At 36.0% G+C, this 22,221-nt stretch overlaps 1 protein-coding gene across 1 annotated transcript; it reads left to right on the top strand.

The window, feature by feature from the left end:
* Positions 1 to 246: 246 nt before the first annotated feature.
* LOC131034460 (U-box domain-containing protein 52) lies at positions 247 to 3,623 on the top strand. The gene is made up of 6 exons (XM_057965955.2): positions 247 to 861; positions 985 to 1,085; positions 1,165 to 1,286; positions 1,527 to 1,744; positions 1,936 to 3,329; positions 3,435 to 3,623. Exons 1-6 carry the CDS (start codon positions 360 to 362, stop codon positions 3,531 to 3,533), a joined length of 2,436 nt encoding a protein of 811 aa, XP_057821938.1. The 5' UTR covers positions 247 to 359; the 3' UTR covers positions 3,534 to 3,623.
* The last annotated feature ends 18,598 nt before the right edge of the window (positions 3,624 to 22,221 follow it).

Genomic DNA, 22,221 nt, shown 5'->3' with positions numbered 1-22,221 from the left:
TATAGTCTATGACATGTATGCCTTTTGTTACTTTTTTGTTCAAACAAATTGAACTGTTATGTACAGAGTATTAGAGATAATCCGAGGAACATGCTGGCTTTGGGGGTGATATGTACAGAGCATTACAGATAATCCATACTAAAAACGGCAAATGAAATCTAATTAGGATAAGACCTCAATATTCACAATCTATCTACATTGCTATTTTGGCCCATTCATCCCTACAAACCCGAATCTGAATTGAATTTAATTCACTTAGAAGTTTTTTTTATAAGATGATAGAGGTTGCTCTTGACAGAACAACTTAGCTTATTTTGGTAATGAAATTATAGAGGAAGACAATTGATAAAGAGAAAAGCATGGATTTTTCTCCTTTTTTTCCTACTCAAACATCAAGTCTAGAACCAGTAAAAACTGTGGGTACAAAGCAATATGAAGATGAAAGGGGTGTTGAAGTAAATTCAGGTGCTGCTATTTCTCCTCGTGCTTCTGGATGGTATGCACAGGTTAAAGAACATATGAAGTTAATGAAGACAAGTGAACATGAAAAGGAATTCAAGTTTGCTTCAGCTTCTCCTTCTCCTCCTCCTCTTTCATTTCCTCGTACCTCCAGATGGTATGCACAGCCTACAGAGCATATGATCATGATGAAAACAAGTGAAGATGAAAGGAGATTGGAAGCTACTTCCTCTTTTTCTTCTCCCTCTTCTTCTTTCCATTATGATTCAATAGCTACAGTTTGTGTGGGCAAAGATGAGAACAGCAAAAATGCACTCATATGGGCACTTGATCATCTGGTTTGTGAGGGCGATACCATCCAAATTCTACATGTTCGGGACCCAATAATAGCTAATAGTTGGGGTACAACTATATCCTTACTCCCTGGTGCTTCTTTGTCCAAGTTGAAATATAGTATGGTGTTTGGATCTGATTGTTTAGTTTTTAGGTCACTCTTAACTTGATTATTATTTCTTGCGAGTGCAGGGCAAGACACTGCAGTTTTTTCAGATAAATATAGAAAACAAAGAGATTCCAAAACAGCGGAGATATTACAGCCTTATCAATACATGTGTGACAGTAACAAGGTATATTTTCTTGAGCATATCTCTGTTTTCCCACCACCACAGTCTATCTATTTACTGTATCTGTTTATCTGGAATCCAGGTGCGCGCAGAAATTTTAGTTTTGGACGAATCCAGTGTAGCCATTGCAATTGTGAAGTACATTTCAAAAGCAAACATACGGAAGATTGTTTTGGGGGCAACTTCCAGAAATCGAATTTCAAGGTAAAATAAAAAAGTTTTAGTTGGCACAGAAAACTGGTTTATCCAAAAATTATCTTGCCCTTATTGTACCTTCACTAAATTATCCTGTAACTTCTATTTCTGTTGACCTACTCTCTGAACTTCAATTTATTTCTTTATTCCTGAACAACCACTTTTTTGGTTCTTTTAGCCGAATGATTAGTTTGAATTGAACTTGAAAGTTAAAATGATGAAGCAAATTGGTGTGGTGAACACAAATAGGATAATCAAGCCTCCAGATATATCAACAAGAGTTGCAACGCTTGCCCCAAAGTTCTGTCAAGTATATGTTATATCCAAACATCAACATATCTCCTTCCAATCAAGTGTTTATATAGATCCAAAAAGCAATATCTATGACAGTCAAAGTAACAGTTCTTTTAGCAAGGTTTCAGATTCCAGCTACTCTGGCTCCCTGCAAGATGAAAACAGACCAAGAGGTAACATAATTTCTCTAAACTCTGCTCTTATGGATCTGGGCGTTTCTTCGAATTCTAGGTTTTGTCTCATCTTTTGGGAAGAGAATTAGCTATCTGCCCTATGAAGGCATTGTCTTTTAAGACTCTAAATGCATTGTCATAATCTGTATGAAGATAACCTTTTTTTCCTCTTTCTTCTTTGTAATACTCAGGATCGGTAGAGGTAGAAGCCTGGCAGGGTAATATATTTCTTACAGAATCACCTTGTCAACCATACCAGGGATTATCATTTGGAAATCCAACAATGAGTTCAATAGCAATGGAGAAAGGATGTTCAGAATTACAACCTTATAAAGAAAACAGGGTGAAGTCTTCATGTGTGAAAGACCAAGTATCAATTGCCTCCATTGAAACTGAACCATCCAGATCCGGATCTTTCAAAGAGCCACCTCAATTCATTGGCACACCAAATGCAGGACAAACAAAAGTTAATGATCTCAAGAGAAGATTGGGAAATATTTTAAAGCTTCCTAAAAGTACAGAAGTCTCAAATCCAAATAATCAAAGTTTCATTAGGGCTGATAATCAAAGCCTGCAGGATTATTTGTTACGCCCAGAATCATATCATGGTATCAGTGATCCTGAAACACAGTATTCTGAGATAGATAAGGAAGAGATCACATTCCCACTAAAAAGAAAAAGTTTCAGCAATATCAATGAGACAAGATTAAGAGAGTTCAGATCTTTAATCTCAGAAGTTAATGAGGGTGTCCATAAGGATAATCAGTCTCTTGGTAAATACAATTTAGAAGCAAGACAATATAACAGAGACAGCACAGGATTACAGGCTTCTCCTCCAAGGCATTCGGATTTTTCATTCTCTGCAGGAAGATCAGCCAAAGAAAATGAGGATTTATTTGAGATCTCTTCACCGGATATAAAATCTGGTATGCTTTGGAAGACATCGAAAGGAGAAACCTTAAGTGCTACTTCTAAAACTGTTCAAAGCTTGGAGGATCCTCCAGATATTTCAAAGTTTCATTCCAGTACAAAATCCTTAAATTTTGATAACGAAAGTTTTCAGTTGAATAACAATCTAAGCTTGCAGGATCGTTTCTCCAGCCCAGATTTGTCTCATGATAACCAGAATTCTAATGAACTGAATTCGAATTTGGCAGAGAGCGAACCCTCAGAAGAAACCCAATTTTTTAGGCATACCAGAAAGACCAAAACAGCAGAACCCAGTTCTTTACTCTTGCAAGTTACTGAAGGTTTCAATAAGAATTTCCAGTTTTTTGGTTCACCAAAAACAAAAGGCAAACAAAATTACAAAAAGGACGTGGAAACTGGGCCTCGTCCTGCGGAGCATTTGAGAATTTCATCCAGTGCAGAAATATCGAGTGATGAAAGTGAGGGTTTTTTTGAGATACTCCTTTCAGATTTTGAAGCTGCTACGCCTCGGATCATTTCCACCGACGAAAAGTTAGGCATTGCTTCTAAATCTTCTGATAGCGACACGCTGAACATTGAGATGAGAGAAATAGAGTTGGACGAACCATCTTCATTGCAGAAGGTCCATTTGGATCCATCTTCAACAGGGTTCATTGTAAGAGACCTTTTAAATACTGATTACCTATAAGTTTGTAGGTGTAGACACGTTACAGTCTGAACTTCTTGTAGAGGAACTGATTAGGGTTTTGCAAATGTACAGGAAGATATTGACAGTGAAGTAGAAAAGTTGAAGATCCAAATCCAGCGTATTTTGCAAATGTATAATGAAGAAGTCAAGAGAAAATGGAAGCAGTTATAATTTAATACAAGAGGTATGAAATGTCTTGTTACAGGTTCTAGGGAATTGAAATGTCTTGTTACAGGTTCTAGGGAATTGATTCTTCTAGCAATGGAGTAATTGCATACTTTCTATTCTATAGACCTTGTAATTACTATATTCTTCTATGCTCTGCAAATTCTGGTATATTGTCTAATTCATAAGAACTCTTTGTTTCTGAAATTGTGTTTAAAGTGTTGTTGAAAAAAAATTGTTAGGTTTTGAAATAATTACTACCCATGACAATATATTTACTGCAAATTTGATTGGAAAAAAGAATGAACACCAAATTTGAACGAACAAAACTTTGAGATTTTCTATTGAAAACTTAAACAACTTTTCATTACATCAATCCCAGCCTATTGGCTTCACATTCCACTTGCAATAAAATATATTATTAAAAATAATAATAGCTTTCAAAAGCCCCCTTCAAGCTCTCAAATCTTCACACACTATGGATTATTCCAATCCTCAAAACAAAGTTGCTTCCAACTTTGTCCTTTCCCCAAAATTTGAGGTTACTTCTTTTCCTTTTCAAAAACCTTGCACCAAAAACAACAACCTTCCAAAAAAACTCCCCTAACTACTACCCTTTTTCAAAATGCTACAACCAAGTTCTCTCCAAAGAAGCACCCAAAAAAAACTTAAAATGCAAACCAGTCTCCTCATCTATTATTTTTCAAAACCACTTCATATTTTCTAATTTTAGAGCCTTATAAGGACTCCACTACTCCCAAGATGTGAGACTATTTTTAGAACTCCCCGTTACTTACAAATTGAAGGGCTGGTCAAAGTATCTGACACCAATGGAAGGAAAATTTTAAAATTTAAAACTTGGGTCCCCTCCAATACATGGATGCCCTGCATCAAACACCCATGGAAGAAAGAAAAGTGACCCTGCCACTTTTCAAGAGGAAAACCACGGTCTTTAACTTTAGCTTTTGATAACCAAGATGAGCCTTCAATAGGTCTTCCAAGCTTATTTACCAAATATTCAAAGTATTGATTATTCCTTGTGATCGTACTCACCATGTTGTCCAAAATTGCCTCTTCCTACTTCTTTTGTGAAAGAGATGTTGGAATGTTCATCCATGCTCCTATTACATCTCCCCGGAACTCACCTTCATGATATTTAGTTACATTTGAAATGTTAAGCTCATTAGGTAACTCCACTTCATAGACTAAATCATTCTTACTTAAAATCCTACAAGGCCCAAATTTCTTCATTTTTAGCTTGTTGTAAGTGCCAACTAGAAACCTTTCTTTCCTCAAGTAGACCATCACATCACTACCAATATGAAACTCCTTATGTCTCCTCTTCAAATCAACTTTAGATTTGTACTGAAAATTCATTTTATTGACATGCTTTCTTACCTCTTTGTGTGCTCAGTAAAGTTCTCTACTTCTACACTTTTCTTGTCACCTCTCTCCAAATTCTTCATATCCAAATCATCCTTTGGGTTCTTGCCATAAGCAACATGAAATGGTGATTTATCTGCAGTTCTATTGATGGAGTTTCTTTATGCAAATTCAGCTTGAGGTAGAATCAAATCCCAACCCCTAGGCTTGTCACCAACTAGACTTCTTAGCAAATTGCCCAAGCTCCTATTTACGACTTTTCTTTGACCATTTGTTTGTGGATAGTAGGATGAACAAAATTTCAAATCAATCCTTAGATTCTTCCATAATATCCTCCAAAAGTATCCCACAAACTTTGTATCTCTATCTAAAACTATGCTCTTTGGGAGACCAAGTAGCCTTACTACTTCCTTGAAAAACAAATCTACACTACGCACAACATCATTAACCTTTTTATATGGGATAGAATGAGCCACCTTGAAAAATCTATATACCACCACATCTATAGAATCATAACCCCTTTGTGTCCTTGGTAAACCAAGAACAAAATCCATACTAATCTCCTCCCATGGCCTCTTAGGTACAAGTAATGGTTGATATAAACCAGTGTTTTGACTAACACCTTTTGCGACTTGACATATCTTGCAACTTTGAACATATTTATTTACATCTTGATGCAATTGAGGCCAATAATAACTTTCTCCAACAAGTGCTACCATCTTATCAAAACCAAAATACCCTACAAGACCTTCGCTATGTTTTTCCCTAATCAAATTCAATCTCATAGAGTTCTCCTAGGAATGCATAACTGATTACCTTTGAAGAACATACCATTTTGGATCAAATAATCCAACCACCTTGTTCTATCTACTACAATAGCCTCCTTACAAGCCTTCCATGCCTCACCAAAATCAAGATCTTATTTATACAACTCCTTGAGCTCATCATAACCAAAAACTTCAACCTACATTTCAATCAACAAATTCTACCTCCCACACGAAGTATCCGCGACCTTGTTAGACTTCCCACTTCTATGTTTCAAAACAAATGTATAAATTTGTAATAATTCTACCCATTTCATATGCCTCTGATTCAATTTCCTCTACTATTCAAATATTGAAGTGTTTGATGATCAATAGACAAAACAAACTTCTTAGGAAAGAGATAGTGTCTCAATTTCTTAAGTGCTTAAACAATAGCATAAAAATATTGGTCATAAAATGAATACTTTTTCTTAGCATCATTTAACTTCTCGCTAAATTAGGCAATGAGTTTACCTTCTTGGCTTAAACAGACCCAATAGCCTTACCACTTGCATCACAATCAACTTGAAATACCTTGTTGAAATATGAGAGTGTTGACACAGGTTGTCCTCTCACTTTGGCCTTCAACAAATAAAAAATCTTCACTACCTCTATAGTGCAATTGAACTCCTTATCTACTCTCATAGTCTCAGTTAGTGGTGCACATATACTACTGAAACATTTAATGAACTTTCTATAAAAGCTTGCTAGTCCATGAAATGATCTCACCTTTGTTACACTTCTAGGTGTTGGTCATTCTAAGATAGATTTCACCTCCTCCGGGTCCATCTTGATGCCTTCTCTTGATACAACAAAGCCCAAATATACCAATTCCCTCTTCACAAAGTTGCACTTCTTGAGGTTAATCAACAACCTTTCATTTCTAAGCTTCTAAAAAATAAGTCTAACATGCATCAAACATTCTTTTAGTGTCTTACTAAAGATCAAAATTTCATTAAGATAAACAATTACAAGCTAAGTGGGTTTAACCTAGGAGGAAACTTTGTGGTTAAGCCCACTTGATTTGGAGTAGTACTGGGATGGGTGACCTCCTACGAAGGGACAATGCTTCACCTATGTGAGCATCAACTAGATGTAATGAGTGCTAAGTGGATCATTCATTCTCATTAGAGATGGGTTCTTGTAAGCCACTACTCATGAAACATGGGTCATTGAGTTTGACTAAAAAACTACACAGTTGAATCCTAATAGCCACATCATAATTACAAATCTGCCTAGAAACTCTTTCAATACCTCATTCATCAATCTAATAAATGTACTAGGTGCATTGGCTAGTCCAAAATGCATGACTAATCATTTAGACAAACCTTCCTTAGTCTTAAAAATAGTTTTCCATTCATCTCCTTCTTTGATTCTAATATGATGGTACCCACACTTTTGTTGGTATTTTGGTATGGTTTTGTCATTGATGTCAACATCTACTAAAACTCTAGCACTTTGGAGATCCAACAACATTTACCGGCAAGCAAGTGACTTTTGCACTGTCACCAGTATATGGTACACCAGCAGGATATAATGATCATCGACACTTGGAATGGCATGGAAAACACTTGGTAATGTCGAAGACATTGTTTGGACATCTTATCTTGGAGAATTGTTGATTGGCATATTCGTATTTGCATATTTGCTGTTACCGGCAAATAGGTCCAGGTTATGCACCGACAGGATTATCTTTTCCAGATCAGCACGACATGCTATGGAGATGATTTACTATTGTTGTAAATGCATTAAGCCGACATGTTGAATCAGTTATTGCATCGGATATTGTATTGTTTATAAAATGTTTTTATTGTAATATCTTGTAGAGCCGACCTACTAAAATTGGTCTTAGGTTATGGTATAAATGTAAGATCTTAATTGTAAGATCATGTGTGGAATGTGAAAAAGATTTATGTGAAGGTATATGCGAGATTAAGCAGAGCTATACATGCAGACATCATTTGAAGGTGAAGTTAGGTTTTTGTAAGGACAATAAGAACTACACCGGTACTGAATCCAACATATGAAGATGCTATTTTGCGTAGTACATTCTTATTGGATTTAACCATCCAATTGTAGTCATTGTGACTCTCATTTGTGATTGAGCAGTGAGCTCTAGGCGCTTGGCCTTTCTGCATGTGCAGACCCCATCTATGTACACTTACTATCTACAGTAGTATCATCTGATTGTGGGTAAGGTTTCCCACCGTGGTTTTTCCCCTTACAGGGTTTCCACGTACAAATATTGGTGTTATGTGTTGTGGATGACTTTGTCTTTTTTGTTTCATGCACTAATCTTTACCGGTATTGCATTTATCTGTTAAATCTGTCCACAAGTATAACACACTGGTTCACCGGTATTAAGCAGTAAATTGGTTAAGTTGTTTTTGGTTTATATTAAGACAACTGATTCACCCCCCCCCCCCCCCCCCCCCGTCTCAATTGCCTCCGGGACCTAACAATTGGTATCAGAGCTTAGTCCTCTTTTGAAGAAGTTTAACAGCTTGAGGAGATCCAATGTCTACTAACTATTGTAGGAAGAACAGTCCTAAACTTGATGGAACCAACTATGGCATATGGAAGATTATAATGGAGACACATCTGAATTGCATTGGAAAGGACATCTGGGAAGTTACAAAAAATGGTTATACTGCTGCTACTCTCGATCAGCTTAATCCATCTACCTTAGGAAAAGATGAAGAAAATGATTGCAAAGCAAGAGAAGCACTTTTGAGCGCATTAACAGATCAACAAATCATGGGATTATCAGACAGATCAACTGCTAAAGCTATTTGGGATCATTTGGAAACACTGAATGAAGGAGATTCCACAGTCAAAATTGCAAAACTTGAAAGCTTCCGGGTCAGGTATGAAAATTTAAAAATGGAAGAAGATGAAAGGATTTCTACTTTTATGGAAAGAGTTAATGAAATTGTTTTGGGTATTAAATGTTGTGGAGGAACCTTAAGTGAAGATGAAATTGTTTCAAAAGTTTTAAGGGGATTGCCACTGGCATATAAAATGAAGGTTACTGCTATAAATGAGTTAAGAACAATGCCTAATACATCAGTAACTAGGGATACATTGATTGGAAGACTTTCAGCCTTTGAAATTGAGGAATTTGGTCGATAGATTTAGCCTTTAAAGGATCAACATCATTTGCATCATCATTTGACAAATCTGATTGGAAAGCCTTTTATGCAAGAGAACTTGAGGAAAGCAGGAAAGAAAATGAAGAACTTGAAGAGCTTGAAGCACTATTTGCAAGAAAAATGCATAAAGGTCCAGTTGGAAGTAAGTATGAAGGTAAAGCACCCTTTAAATGTTTTAACTCTAATAAGATTGGTCATATGGCTTCAAGATGCCCTGATAGACATGCTAGACTAAGAGAAGAAGCTAGAAGGACATACAAGCCAAATCCTGAATATCAGAGATACAAATTTAAGAAGAATAAGGACAAATCTTGTTATGTTGCTAATGAAGGAGTGACTGATGATTCTGATGAAGATCTGGCAGACAATGGATGGGTTTTTGTTGCTATAACAGAAGATCAACTGGCACCTGCAGTCCAACCGGTAGAGCAGGCCTTGGTAGGTAAAATTGAAGTAAAGGATGAATGGATCATTGATTCTAGATGCTCACATCATATGACAGGAGACAAAGGTAAATTCTTGAACTTTCAAGAATATAATGGAGGCTTAGTGAGATTTGGAGATGACAAAGCTAGTCAAATTAGAGGTAAGGGTTCAATATCTCTTGATGGTAAGCACAACACTGACAATGTCTACTATGTTGAAGGTTTAAAACATAATCTTTTGAGTGTTGGTCAATTAGTTGAGAAAGGATTTCAATTACAATTCAAAAATGGAAAATGCAAAATCATGAATAGAACTGGTTTAGAAATTGCAACCGGTAATCAGACTAGAGGTAATATCTTTCATTTGAATAACAGTGAAAAGACATGCCTGATTGCACACATTGATGAAAGTTGGCTATGGCATAAGAGACTCTGTCATGTAAACTTTGATTGCATGGTAAAAATCAGTACTACTAAGGTAGTTAGAGACTTACCTAAAATTGTCAAACCTCACAATACAGTATGTAAGGAATGTCAATTTGGAAAACAAGTTAGAGCTAGTTTCAAAAGTATTACAGAAAAATCCAATAATGCTCTTGATTTAATTCATACTAATTTATGTGGCCCAGCTAGAACTAAAAGTTTACAAGGTGATAGATATTTCATGCTAATCATTGATGACTATTCTAGAATGTGTTGGGTTACTTTTCTTAGAGAGAAATTAGAAGCACTTGGAAAGTTTAAATTGTTCAAAGCAATGGTTGAAAATGAAACCGGTAAGAAAATCAAATGTTTAAGATCAGATCAAGGAGGTGAATTTACATCTAAGGAATTTAATGCATTATGTGAAGTGAATGGAATCAGAAGACAACTATCAGTGCCTCAGACACCACATCAGAATGGAGTTATTGAAAGGAAAAACAGAACCATCTGGATGCAGCTAGAAGTATGTTATCAGAAGCAAATCTACCACATGTATATTGGAGAGAGGCAGTAAGTACAACGGTCTATACATTCAACAAAGTTCACATCAAAGGTGAAACCGACAAGACCCCTCATGAATTATGGTTTGGTATTACTCCTACTCTTAAATATTTTAGAATTTTTGGAAGTAAATGTTACATTACAAGAGATGAGTACATTGGGAAATTTGATCCTAGAAGTGATGAAGGAATATTTCTTGGTTATTCATCTAAGAGTAAAGCATATAGATGTTTTAACAAGAGATTGCAGAAAATTGTTGAGAGTACAAATGTAAAGATTGATGAATAATTCAGAGGAACTCGAAGGTATATAGATTCTGAACCAGCAACAGAAATTCTAACAAATGAACCTACACTAAATCCACCAATATAGAGTGAAGATCCAGTTACACCGGTATCATCTGAAAATTCCACTGTGACTGAAGAAGAACAACAAATAAAGACACCTCGGTATATAAGATTGAATCATTCTAAAGATTAGATAATTGGAAACAAATACAAAGGAGTTATGACAGAGGAAGATTGGCAAATGAAGAGGTATGTCTTATTTCTCAGATTGAACCATCATCAATTAATGAGGCATGTGAAGATAAATATTGGACTAAAGCTATGGAAGAAGAACTAGAACAAATTGAGGAAAATAACACTTGGACATTAGTTCCCCAGCCTAAAGATAAAAATGTAATTGGAAAAAAAAGGGTATTCAGAAACAAACTTAATGAAGATGGAAAGGTTATCAGAAATAAAGCAAGACTAGTGTGTAAGGGATATTCTTAGAAAGAAGGAGTTGACTATAATGAAACCTTTGCACCGGTAGCTAAAATTGAGGCAGTTAGATTGTCTTTGGCTTTTGCAGCACATAAAAACTAAAAAGTATATCAAATGGATATTAAATGTGCATTTTTGAATGGAGATCTTGAAGAGGAAGTTTACATTGAACAACTTGATGGATTTTCTTTGACAGATAGCAAAGATATGGTTTGCAAGTTAAGGAAAGCTTTGTATGGATTGAAGCAAGCTCCAAGAGCTTGGTATGCAAGATTGGATAAGTATCTTTTAAAATTTGGTTTTTCTAAAGGTAATGCCGACAGTAACTTATACTATAAAGTGACTAATGATGACATTTTGGCTATAGAAGTTTTTGTTGATGATATAGTCTTTGGAGGAGAAGATGGATTGTGTAAAGACTTTTCTATTAAAATGCAGCAAGAATTTGAAATGTCTATGATTGGTGAAATAAAATTCTTTTTGGGATTGCAGATTTCACAGACTGACAAAGGTATATTCTTGAGTCAATCTAAACACTTAAAAGAGTTACTTAAGAAATTTGGGATGGAGAACTCTAAACCAGTAAGCACACCTATGACTACAAATGACAAACTATCTTTAAGGGATGAATGCACACCTGTTAATCCAACAAGGTACAAATCTATGATAGGAGGTTTACTGTATTTGACACAAACAAGACCTGATATTATGAATGCAGTATGTATTGTTTCAAGATTTCAGGGTAATCCTAGAGAAAATCATGAATTAGCAGTAAAAAGGATTTTCCAGTACTTACAAGGCACTACAAATCTTGGATTATGGTATCCTAGAGATGAAAACTTTGACCTATGTGCATACACATATGCAAATTGGGCAGGAGATATTGATGATAGAAAAAGCACCACCGACAGAGCATTTTTTCTTGGAAGTAGATTAGTTTCTTGGTTGAGTAAGAAACAGAGTTGTACATCTTTATCAACAGCAGAATCAGAATATGTTGCATCAACAACTAACTGTACACAGGTACTATGGCTTAAACAAATGTTGAAATATTTAAAGATAAAATGCAAGGAACCTATAACTATCTATTATGACAACACAACAGCAATTGATATATCTAAGAATCCGGTATTACATTCTAAAACAAAACATGTTTCAATCAAATTGAATTTTCTAAGGGAGAATGTTGAAGCAAAAGAAATAAAACTGGTTTATGTGAATACTAAAGAACAACTTGCAGATATTTTCACTAAACCTTTGCCTAAGGAGACTTTTGAATATCTTAGAGAACAGCTTGGGGTCATACCCCCACTGATAGACACTTAGAAAGTTGACGTCTGTCATCAATCGACGGAATTCACAAAGAAATATTTTACTCTGGCTTTGATGAAGAAGCTACTTCATAGGGGGAGTAGTTGGTATATTTGTTTTGATTGGTATTTTGTATATGAACTTGGTTTTGTTGTAACTTTGGCATTTGATGTCAAAGGGGGAGTGATATCTATGGAAAAACACATTATCTTTTGAAGAGATTGGTATAGAAAAACATAAGGTAACTCATATTACTCTCAGGGGGAGAGATTGTTACTTTAGAGAGATTGTTGGTTTTTGTATTTGGCATTTCTGTTTTGGCACTTTGATGGTTTTTCCATCTTGTGTTGCCATCAATGCCAAAGGGGGAGATTGTTGGTATTTTGGTATGGTTTTGTCATTGATGTCAACATCTACTAAAACTCTAGCACTTTGGAGATCCAACAACATTTACCGGCAAGCAAGTGACTTTTGCACAATCACTGGTATATGGTACACCGACAGAATATAATGATCACCGACACTTGGAATGGCATGGAAAACACTTGGTAATGTCAAAGACATTGTTTGGACATCTTATCCTGGAGAATTGTTGATTGGCATATTCGTATTTGCATATTTGATGTTATCGGCAAATAGGTCCAGGTTATGCACCGATAGGATTATCTTTTTCAGATCAGCACGACATGCTATGGAGATGATTTACTATTGTTGTAAATGCATTGAGCCGAAATGTTGAATCGGTTATTGCATCGGATATTGTATTGTTTATAAAATGTTTTTATTGTAATATCTTGTAGAGCCGACCTACTAAAATTGGTCTTAGGTTATGGTATAAATGTAAGATCTTAATTGTAAGATCGTGTGTGGAATGTGAAAAAGATTTGTGTGAAGGTATATGCAAGATTAAGCAGAGCTATACACGCAAACATCATTTGAAGGTGAAGCTAGGTTTTTGTAAGGACAATAAGAACTACACCGGTACTAAATCCAACATATGAAAATGCAATTTTGCGCAGTACATTCTTATTGGATTTAACCATCCAATTGTAGTCATTGTGACTCTCATTTTTGATTGAGCAGTGAGCTCTAGGCGCTTGGCCTTTCTGCATGTGCAGACCCCATCTATGTACACTCACTATCTGCAGTAGTATCATCTGATTGTGGGTAAGGTTTCCCACCGTGGTTTTTCCCCTTACAGGGTTTCCACGTACAAATATTGGTGTTATGTGTTGTGGATGACTTTGTCTTTTTTGTTTCATGCACTAATCTTTATTGATATTGCATAATCTGTTAAATCTGTCCACTGGTATAACAGACTGGTTCACCGGTATTAAACAATAAATTGGTTAAGTTATTTTCACCCCCCCCCCTCTCAGTTGCCTCCGGGACCTAACAACTTTAAATCAATCTTCGTGAATTACTTTGCTCCACTCAAGCAGTTTATGATATCATCCATCCTTGGTAATGAAAATTTGTATTTGATTGTAATCTTATTTATGGCTCTTGAATCTGTGCATATTCTTTATTCCCCATTCTTCTTTGGTGATAACACTGCAGGTACTACACAAGGACTCAATCTCTCTGTAATCAAACCTTTCTCCAACAAATGTGCAACTTACCTACTCAATTCTTCATTCTTTGTAGGAGACATTCTTTGGGCTATTTTGTTTGACAAACTTGCTCCTAGAATCAAATTAATTTGATGACCTATCCTTCTCACTACATAGTTGAATCTTGATAGCAAAATCATAATTATAAATATGCCCATAAACACTTTCAATACCTCATACATCAATCTCATAAATGTACTAGGTGCATTGGCTTGTACAAAAGGCATGGCTAACCATTTAAACAAACCTTCCTTACTCTTAAAAATATTTTTCTGTTCATCTCCTTCTGTGATTCTAATATGATGGTACCCACTCTTTAAATCAATCTTTGCGAATTACTTAGCTCCACACAAGCAATTGACAATATCATCCATCCTTGGTAATGGAAATCTATATTTAATTGTAATCTTGTTTATGGCTCTTGAATTGGTGCACATTCTCTATTCTCCATTCTTCTTTGTTGATAATACTGCAAGTATTGCACAAGGACTCAATCTATCTTTGATCAAACCTTTCTAAAATAAATATGCAACTTGCCCATTCAATTCTTCATTCTCTCTAGGTGAAATTTTGTGGACTGCTTGTTTGACAAACTTTCTCTTAGAATCAAATTACATTGATGGCTTATCCTTCTCACTAGTGGGAGTCCTTCTAGCACATTATTTGAAACAATATCTTTAAACTCTTGCAACAAATCTGCAACCTCCATAGGAACATCTTCCACATTTTCATATTACTCTAAGAAATCAAAGTAAAACAAACTTTCTCATGCTTCATACCTTCTAAGAACCTCCTTGCATCAACTAAACAAACTCTTGTGTTACCACAAACCTGAACCAAATCCTCTTTCAAAGGATTTGGTTTATGTCTTACTCTATCATTGGTTAATGTGTAGGTGTTAACATAACCATCATGCATTGCTTTCCTATCAAATTGTCAAGGCCTTCCTAATAAAATATGACATGTATCCAAAGGAATAAGAACACATAAATTTCATAAAAAATAACCTCCCATATTAAATTTTACCAAGCATTGTTTTTTGACCAAAAGTTTTTGATCATCTTCTACCCATGCTATTATGTATGGATTTGGGTGTTTCCTCTTCTCTAGCTTCAAATTTCTCACCATTTCTTCTAATACAAGGTTGTCCATGCTTCCACTATCTATGATGACATTACAAACCTTCTCTTCACACTTGCATCTTGTCTTTAATAATCTCTTCCTTTGAGCTAGTTCATTGTCTGCATTCAACAATGTTCTTCTTGTCATCAGGTGTTCACCTCCTTCTGCCTCTTCTAATTGTGGCGAGTGTGCATCTTCTGCATTAATGTTTTCTGCTCTATTTTGATTTTCTGATCTATTTCTTCCTCATGAGGGAATTCATATGCTCTATGACCCTCTTCTCCACACTTAAAACAAGTTCCTTTAAAAGTCCCTCTTCCAAAAGCTCTACTTGATCTTCCTCTACCTCTTGGATTTTGATCATATATCTTATTTTTGTTGCTACCTTGGTCTTCATTTTTATTATTGCTATTATCATTCTTGTACAATCTTCTCCATGTTATTCCACCATGACCTCTTCCTCTTTGCTTACTTTCATACCTCTTATTCATTTTTTCCTCAAATTTTAAGGCAAATTTATATGCATCTTCCATTGTATAAACTCAAGCACCAAAGCCATCTCTTCTTGTATGGTCGGCCTCAAACCATTGAAATATCTTGCAACCTTCCTCTTAGTAGCTTTAGCATCTCTTGTTCTAATCTAGATCCTATGAAATTCCTTTGTATACTCATTCACTGGTTTGGGTCCTTGTTTCAAACCTTGCATTCTTTTAAGAAAATCTATTTCATAATCCACTGGAATGAATTGTCTTTTTGTTGGCAATTGACACTCATTTGATTAGTTTCATATGTTGTCATTGATGGCAACATGTTTCAGCTTCATTCTTTGGTTTGGTACTTCACCGACAAACACTTCCCTGACACCAATAGGTATCTTCACCGGTAGGAACGACTCTATGGGTACCAACATTAGAGGACGACAAGATTTACATACAGGGTATCGACATTGGAGGTCGACATCATTGGGTGATCCAAAAATCAACAATTCATTTTGTTGTTTATGTATATATGTAATGAGCCGCCATGTATACTCATTTTGTAATATCTATGTAAGCCGACATGAGTCATGAAGAATTGTAAGGGTATATAGGTTAGTTGATTAGATCATTTTTGATATAGGAGTATGTGGTGTTGTTAGTAATGTGAATATCATGTGTATGAGGTCATTTATGTATGACAACAATATTGTGTAATGGTCTGTAGATGATTTTGGATGCGAAGGTTATTCCAGTAAGGGTTTAAGGTTACAGAACCAGAACAGTCAGAGCTTGAACCGAAACTCAGTTAGGTATAGCAGATGCATTAAATGAGTTTAGTTTTATGTTTTCCTATTCAAAGTGATTGTAGTCAGTGAGACTCCTTTGTGTTGAGTAGTGTGCTCTAGGCAATAAGCCTTCTTGCATGTGCAAGCCCCCATATTATGTAATATCTTTTCATATGGCCAGTGGATTGATATTGTGGGTCACAAATCCTACCGTGGTTTTTCCTCTTTGAGGTTTTCCACATATAAATTATTTGTGTTATGGTGTTCATTTGTGTGATTGGTTTATTGATTGCTTTACTTCTTTCAATTATATATGTATTGGTTTACAGGTTAGTGAATGCATGTTATAATAAGGTTAAAATTGAACATACCGACAAAACACTGATTCACCCCCCCTCTTAGTGTTCTTGGATTCCAACAATTGGTATCAGAGCCTTGTGCCTTGGAGGAAGTCTAACCGCTCAAGGAAGATCCCGAATCCGAAATCCATGGATATGAGTATGGAGAAGCAACTTGAGGTAGCACTTGAAGATTATGATGCTGAAAGGATGAAGAACGTGAAGTTACAAGAGGAATTAAATTCTGCAAAGGAATTCATTCTTATCCTACAGGAAAGGCTATCATCTGTTCAAGCTAGGAGGAAGGAACTTCTGCAAAATCAGGATAATAAAGAGAAAGATTCCCTTAATGAAAAGATCTGAAGCTGAGTCAAGAGAATATGGTCATGAGGAATGAAATGCAAACCCTAACTATGAGGATTTCAAAGGAGATTGAAGACTGGAAGATGAATGAAGAAAACCTTGGGAGATCTCTAAAAGATAGATATGATGAATGCATCTGGTTGGCTCATGAAAATGATATGTTGAGAACAGAATTAGTGCAATCCCAAAGCAATGAACAATAACTTGAAAGATAGATAATAATCCTAAGAGATGATCTGACTATTGCAAGTGAGTACAAGGACAAATTCAAGGTTAGTTCAACACAACTTGATGAATTATTGAAAAGACAAAGATAGAATGGAGATTCCAGTGGACTTGGATTTGAACAAGGTCAAAGCTCTGGTACTGCAAATGAAGATCAAAACAATTGGAACCAGAAGACACTGGTAAGGCAACTTAATACTTACAAATTCAATGGTAGATATTTTGTTTGTAATAAATTTGGTCATATGGCTAGGCAATGTAGAAATAGAGCAAATCAAAACTATAACTCTACTCCCGGTCAATGGTCTAAATGCAATAAGTATGGTCATAAGACAAAAGATTCCAGAATGAATGTAAAATGTCATGCATGTGGAAAATTTGGACGTATGGCTAATCAGTGCAGGTCAAGCAATTATACCGATTATAGAAAAGCAATTCAAAAGAACAATATTACATGCTATGCATGTCACAAGATTGGACACATAGCTAAGTTTTGTAGAAGCAAAAATCCATCGGTTAACAATGATGGATCAAATGATAAAGGGAAAGAAAAGATCAATGAAATCCAGCAAGATCATACCAAGAAATGGGTCAGGAAGTCAGATGATCAATCAATAGATAGAATTGCTCCGGTTACTCAACTGACAGAGGAGATTGATCTTGCACCGACAGGAAGCTCATCCGGTAACTAAGGAAGATGCCTAAGGGTAGGAAAATTTCATGAAAACATTGCATAAGCCCCAGGAAGGAGATTTGGAAGAAGTTCTAGACATTGGAAAAGGTTTATCCGACATTGAGATGTTCGATCGAGATCCAATATGTTTCACCAGAAGACATTTATATCAATGGCGTATTAGGGTTTTTCGAAGGTTGAATCCACTTTATTTTTTATCACCTTGCATTTAGAGCGATTAAGAGAAATACAGAGCGAGTCTAAGGCAGTTCAGTACAATCAGAAATCTTCATCAATGATTTCACCAACACTCGGAAGAATTATCTAGGATTTCTCATCGACAACCATTTCTCTGCTATTTATCGCAATCATCTTTCATCATGGAAGTTGGATCATCCTCTGCACCTACTTTCATTGCAAATCCAACTATTGTCGAGGTTAAGGATCATCCTAGGCCAATTTTCAAGCAATGCCCACATATTCCCACCTTGGATGATTCAGTTGGCGCATTTTTGCATGTTCCGAAAGGAGCTGTTTATGTGGAAGATGTTAGAGCATATATTCATTGCCACATTGAGGATATGGGTACCAGTGACATCAAGAATATTTATATGAATGAGTTGATGGTGACTCCAGAAAGATCAATCCTGAATAAAAGCACATTGAGGATCTAGGGTTTACTGGCATTCTTGATATCCTTGAATTCGAAGATGACATCATCCGATATGTATTGAGCAGAGTTCATGGAGAGTTTATTTGGCTGGATGGGCCATATAATATCATGAAGGAGGCCATTAGGGCCATCACCAGTTTGTCACAGATTGGTCAGCATCCGAAGAAAAATATTTCAAATGATCAAGTTAACAAACTCATCGGTGCAACTTCAAACCGACGATCGACGAGGGTTAGCACCATCACTGATCGAGACATAGATTTGGCAGCATGATCATTGGGTATAAGGTAACTCAATCCAATTGTCTCAATTATGTTTCTAGCTCCTCCATATATGCCGCACATAAGATTATGAGGGAAAATAGATATATGTGGATGGATTAATGATGAGTTGATTATTAACCTTGAAAAGATTAAAGGAGAGAAAAAGGGGATATTTCGATATGGGAATCTCATTGTCTGTTTGATGTTATTTTTCCTTAATGAAACTCCCAGTTTTGGGAAGAGATAGTGGGCATTTGATATCTCGGTTGAACAATTGAAGCAATCTATTGCTAGCTTGGGTAGCCTGTGAGATGATAAGGTTTGGGGTTACTTCAAGGCATTTAAGAAAGAAATGAAATCTAGAGAGAGGGTTCCTAAACACATTGTTGCAAAATACTCAACCGAGATCTTCTTTATGGTAAAAAAGGATGAAACCTTAATGGAAGCAGTTAAACCCCGAAAGATATGGATAGAATAGATGAGGTATGAGGTTGATGCTGAGATTCTGGATGCTTATGCTAAAAAGTTGATTGATGCTCCTATTGATGAGGCTGAAAAGTCTTTCGGTACTGCAAAGCAAAAGAAGCAAGAGGTTCAAAATGAATTCAATCAGAAGAAGAGGGAGAAACAACAAGGTAAGGCCAATAAATTTGTTGAACAAGTATCCCAGGACATCAAGACCTTAATGGATGTTGTTCTGACAAAAGGAAGGAAGAGGAAAGAGCCTGAAATCTTCATTGAGTCTATTCCATTAGACTTGAAACTGAAGATGACACTCCTCTAGCATTCAAGAGGGCATTGAGGAAGAAAGGTGAGGAGTATAAGGAGGAAGAAAGGAAGCAACCGGTAAGAAAGGTCACAATCAAGGGGACCGACCAGCCAACTTGAAAAGAAAAGAGCTCCAAAGGAAACATCTCTCACACCGTCTGCATCATCCGGTACCGGAAGAATAAAGAAGATGGATGACATAAACCTTGCTATTGTATCTAGTAATGTATCTATAATCCTGCCCAAGACTTGTGCAGAATTGATAGATGAAATCACCAAGGATGGTATGTTGAAAAATGTACAATATTATTATGAGCACTTAGATGATGATGAGTAGAAAGAAATTGAGGAAGCAATTTTGTTATACCTAGATATATTTAAGAAGGCTTTGTTAGAAATTGAGAAGCAAATACCAACACAACTGTATGATAATCTAGATGCTAGGAGATTTCTGCTATGGAGGAGGATAAGCACATAAAAATTCAAGAGTGATTAACTACTTGTGGTTCAACTACTCCAAATGAGTTGGCTATGACCCTTGAAGTTGCAGACAAAATAATTTTCCACAACAAGCACATGATAATTAGTCTTATGGCAGGCAGGATTAATGAAATAATTAGTGAAACTCACAAGGCAATGGTTCAATTCTTTGTTGACAACCTTGGTTTCTTCTCTTCACCAAAATCTAAGATTGAGACTACTGACATCCCAGTTGAAGGGAAAGGAAAAGGTATAGTAGGTGGCCCACCTATAATTTTGAAAGATACTAAGGCATTGGATGTAGAGCCCCCGACAGAATCAAATGTACAAGATAGAGACGAGATACCGGTAGAAGTAGATAATGTACATATACTGACAGATACACAGAATGTACAGGTTATAGATGTTGAGGACAATAGTCCTCCGGATTAGAATGTATAGGTTAAGGATACAGTTCATGTGGAACCGACAATAACAGACATTGCACCAAGTGGCAAAGCCACCGGTGCAATAGAGGATGCTATTAAAGGTATTAAACCATCAAAGGAAAAGGGAGAGGAATCTGACAGGGAACTAGTAGCCAACACATCATTTTTGTCAATTGACACCTCCCAAGTAGAGCAGAAGAGCATAACCAAGATGAGTTCTACTGAGCTCATGATGATGGCTACTCAAAAGATGACGAAGGAAGGATCAATGGACAAAGGAATAATTGATCAGTCAATTCCAATTTTGACTTGTCCCGAAGTGCCAGTTTGACAAAGGAGCAAGCCCATTTGGCAAGCTCAAAATAATTACTGAGCACATTTCTAAGGGTTTTCAATCACTACAGAAAATATCTAATCGACAGGCATTGGAAAGATTCACTCAAGCCAAGAGAGCTACTTTTGATTAGTTGATTGAATCCGAGAAGAAAGAGATTACTGACAAATTGAAGTTAATTGATAATGCTTTAAGACAATGCACAAATATATATAGAGTATGTTGTAACACCAGATTACTTACTGCAGATATAGATAAAGGGATTAAAGATTCTCAGGATAAAATTGTAGGTATAGTCAATTATTTTGATGGTTCCAATTCTTTGACTACATCTATTGATGGGAAGATTTTGGTAATAGAAGCTCAAATTTCAGCTCTTGAAAGGGATAGAGACAAAATAATAAGGAGAGCTAAAGGGCTTAGAGGATTGGTGAGTCCCCGGTTGGACTCCTTGAGTGTACATAAGAAAGAATGCATTGATATGGTTGGCAAGCCCACACTGGAAGAGCTTAAGGAGAAAGAATCCCATGCTCATATTCTTAATGGACTTGTATCTATATCCAACACATTAAAATTTGGTTGGGACACTTATCTAGAGCTTTTGGAGAAATCCTATCTGGAATTTTCAAGTATATTTAGCTCTAGTAAGGTGTTTTGGGACACATTCTTTGTACAAAATTTCATTTTTCATCCCGATTTTTGGTGTTTTTTTGGCATTGATATCAAAGGGGGAGGTATAGGTGAAAAATATATCCTTGACATCAGGAGATATGGAGTATTTATATAGATCATGATCACATATGAATATTCTGCTTAGGGGGAGCAGTCTCAGGCTGAATCCTACAGATGGAAACCATTATCATTTTTCACATGAGTGTTGGCATCAATGCCAAAGGGGGAGATTGTTGGCAATTGATACTCACTTGATTGGTTTTGTATGTTGTCATTGATGTCAACATGTTCCGACTTCATTCTTTGGTTTGGTACTTCACCGACAGACACTTCACCGACACCGTCGGGTATCTTCACCGATAGGAAGGACTCTATGGGTACCGACATGATTTACATATAGGGTACTGACATTGGAGGCCAACATCATTGGGAGATTTGACAATCAACAATTCATTTTGTTGTTTATGTATATATGTAATGAGCCGACATGTATAATCATTTTGTAATATCTATGTAAGCCGACATGAGTCATGAAGAATTGTAAGGGTATATAGGTTAGTTGATTAGATCATTTTTGATATAGGAGTATGTGGTATTTTTAGTAATGTGAAGATCATGTGTATGAGGTCATTTATGTATGAGAATAATATTGT

This window comes from Cryptomeria japonica, chromosome 9 (assembly GCF_030272615.1).
Source record: "Cryptomeria japonica chromosome 9, Sugi_1.0, whole genome shotgun sequence".
In the NCBI taxonomy this organism is placed as follows: Eukaryota; Viridiplantae; Streptophyta; class Pinopsida; order Cupressales; family Cupressaceae; genus Cryptomeria; species Cryptomeria japonica.
Note: the sequence above shows the minus strand (reverse complement) of the source record. Positions and strands in the feature narration are given on the sequence as shown.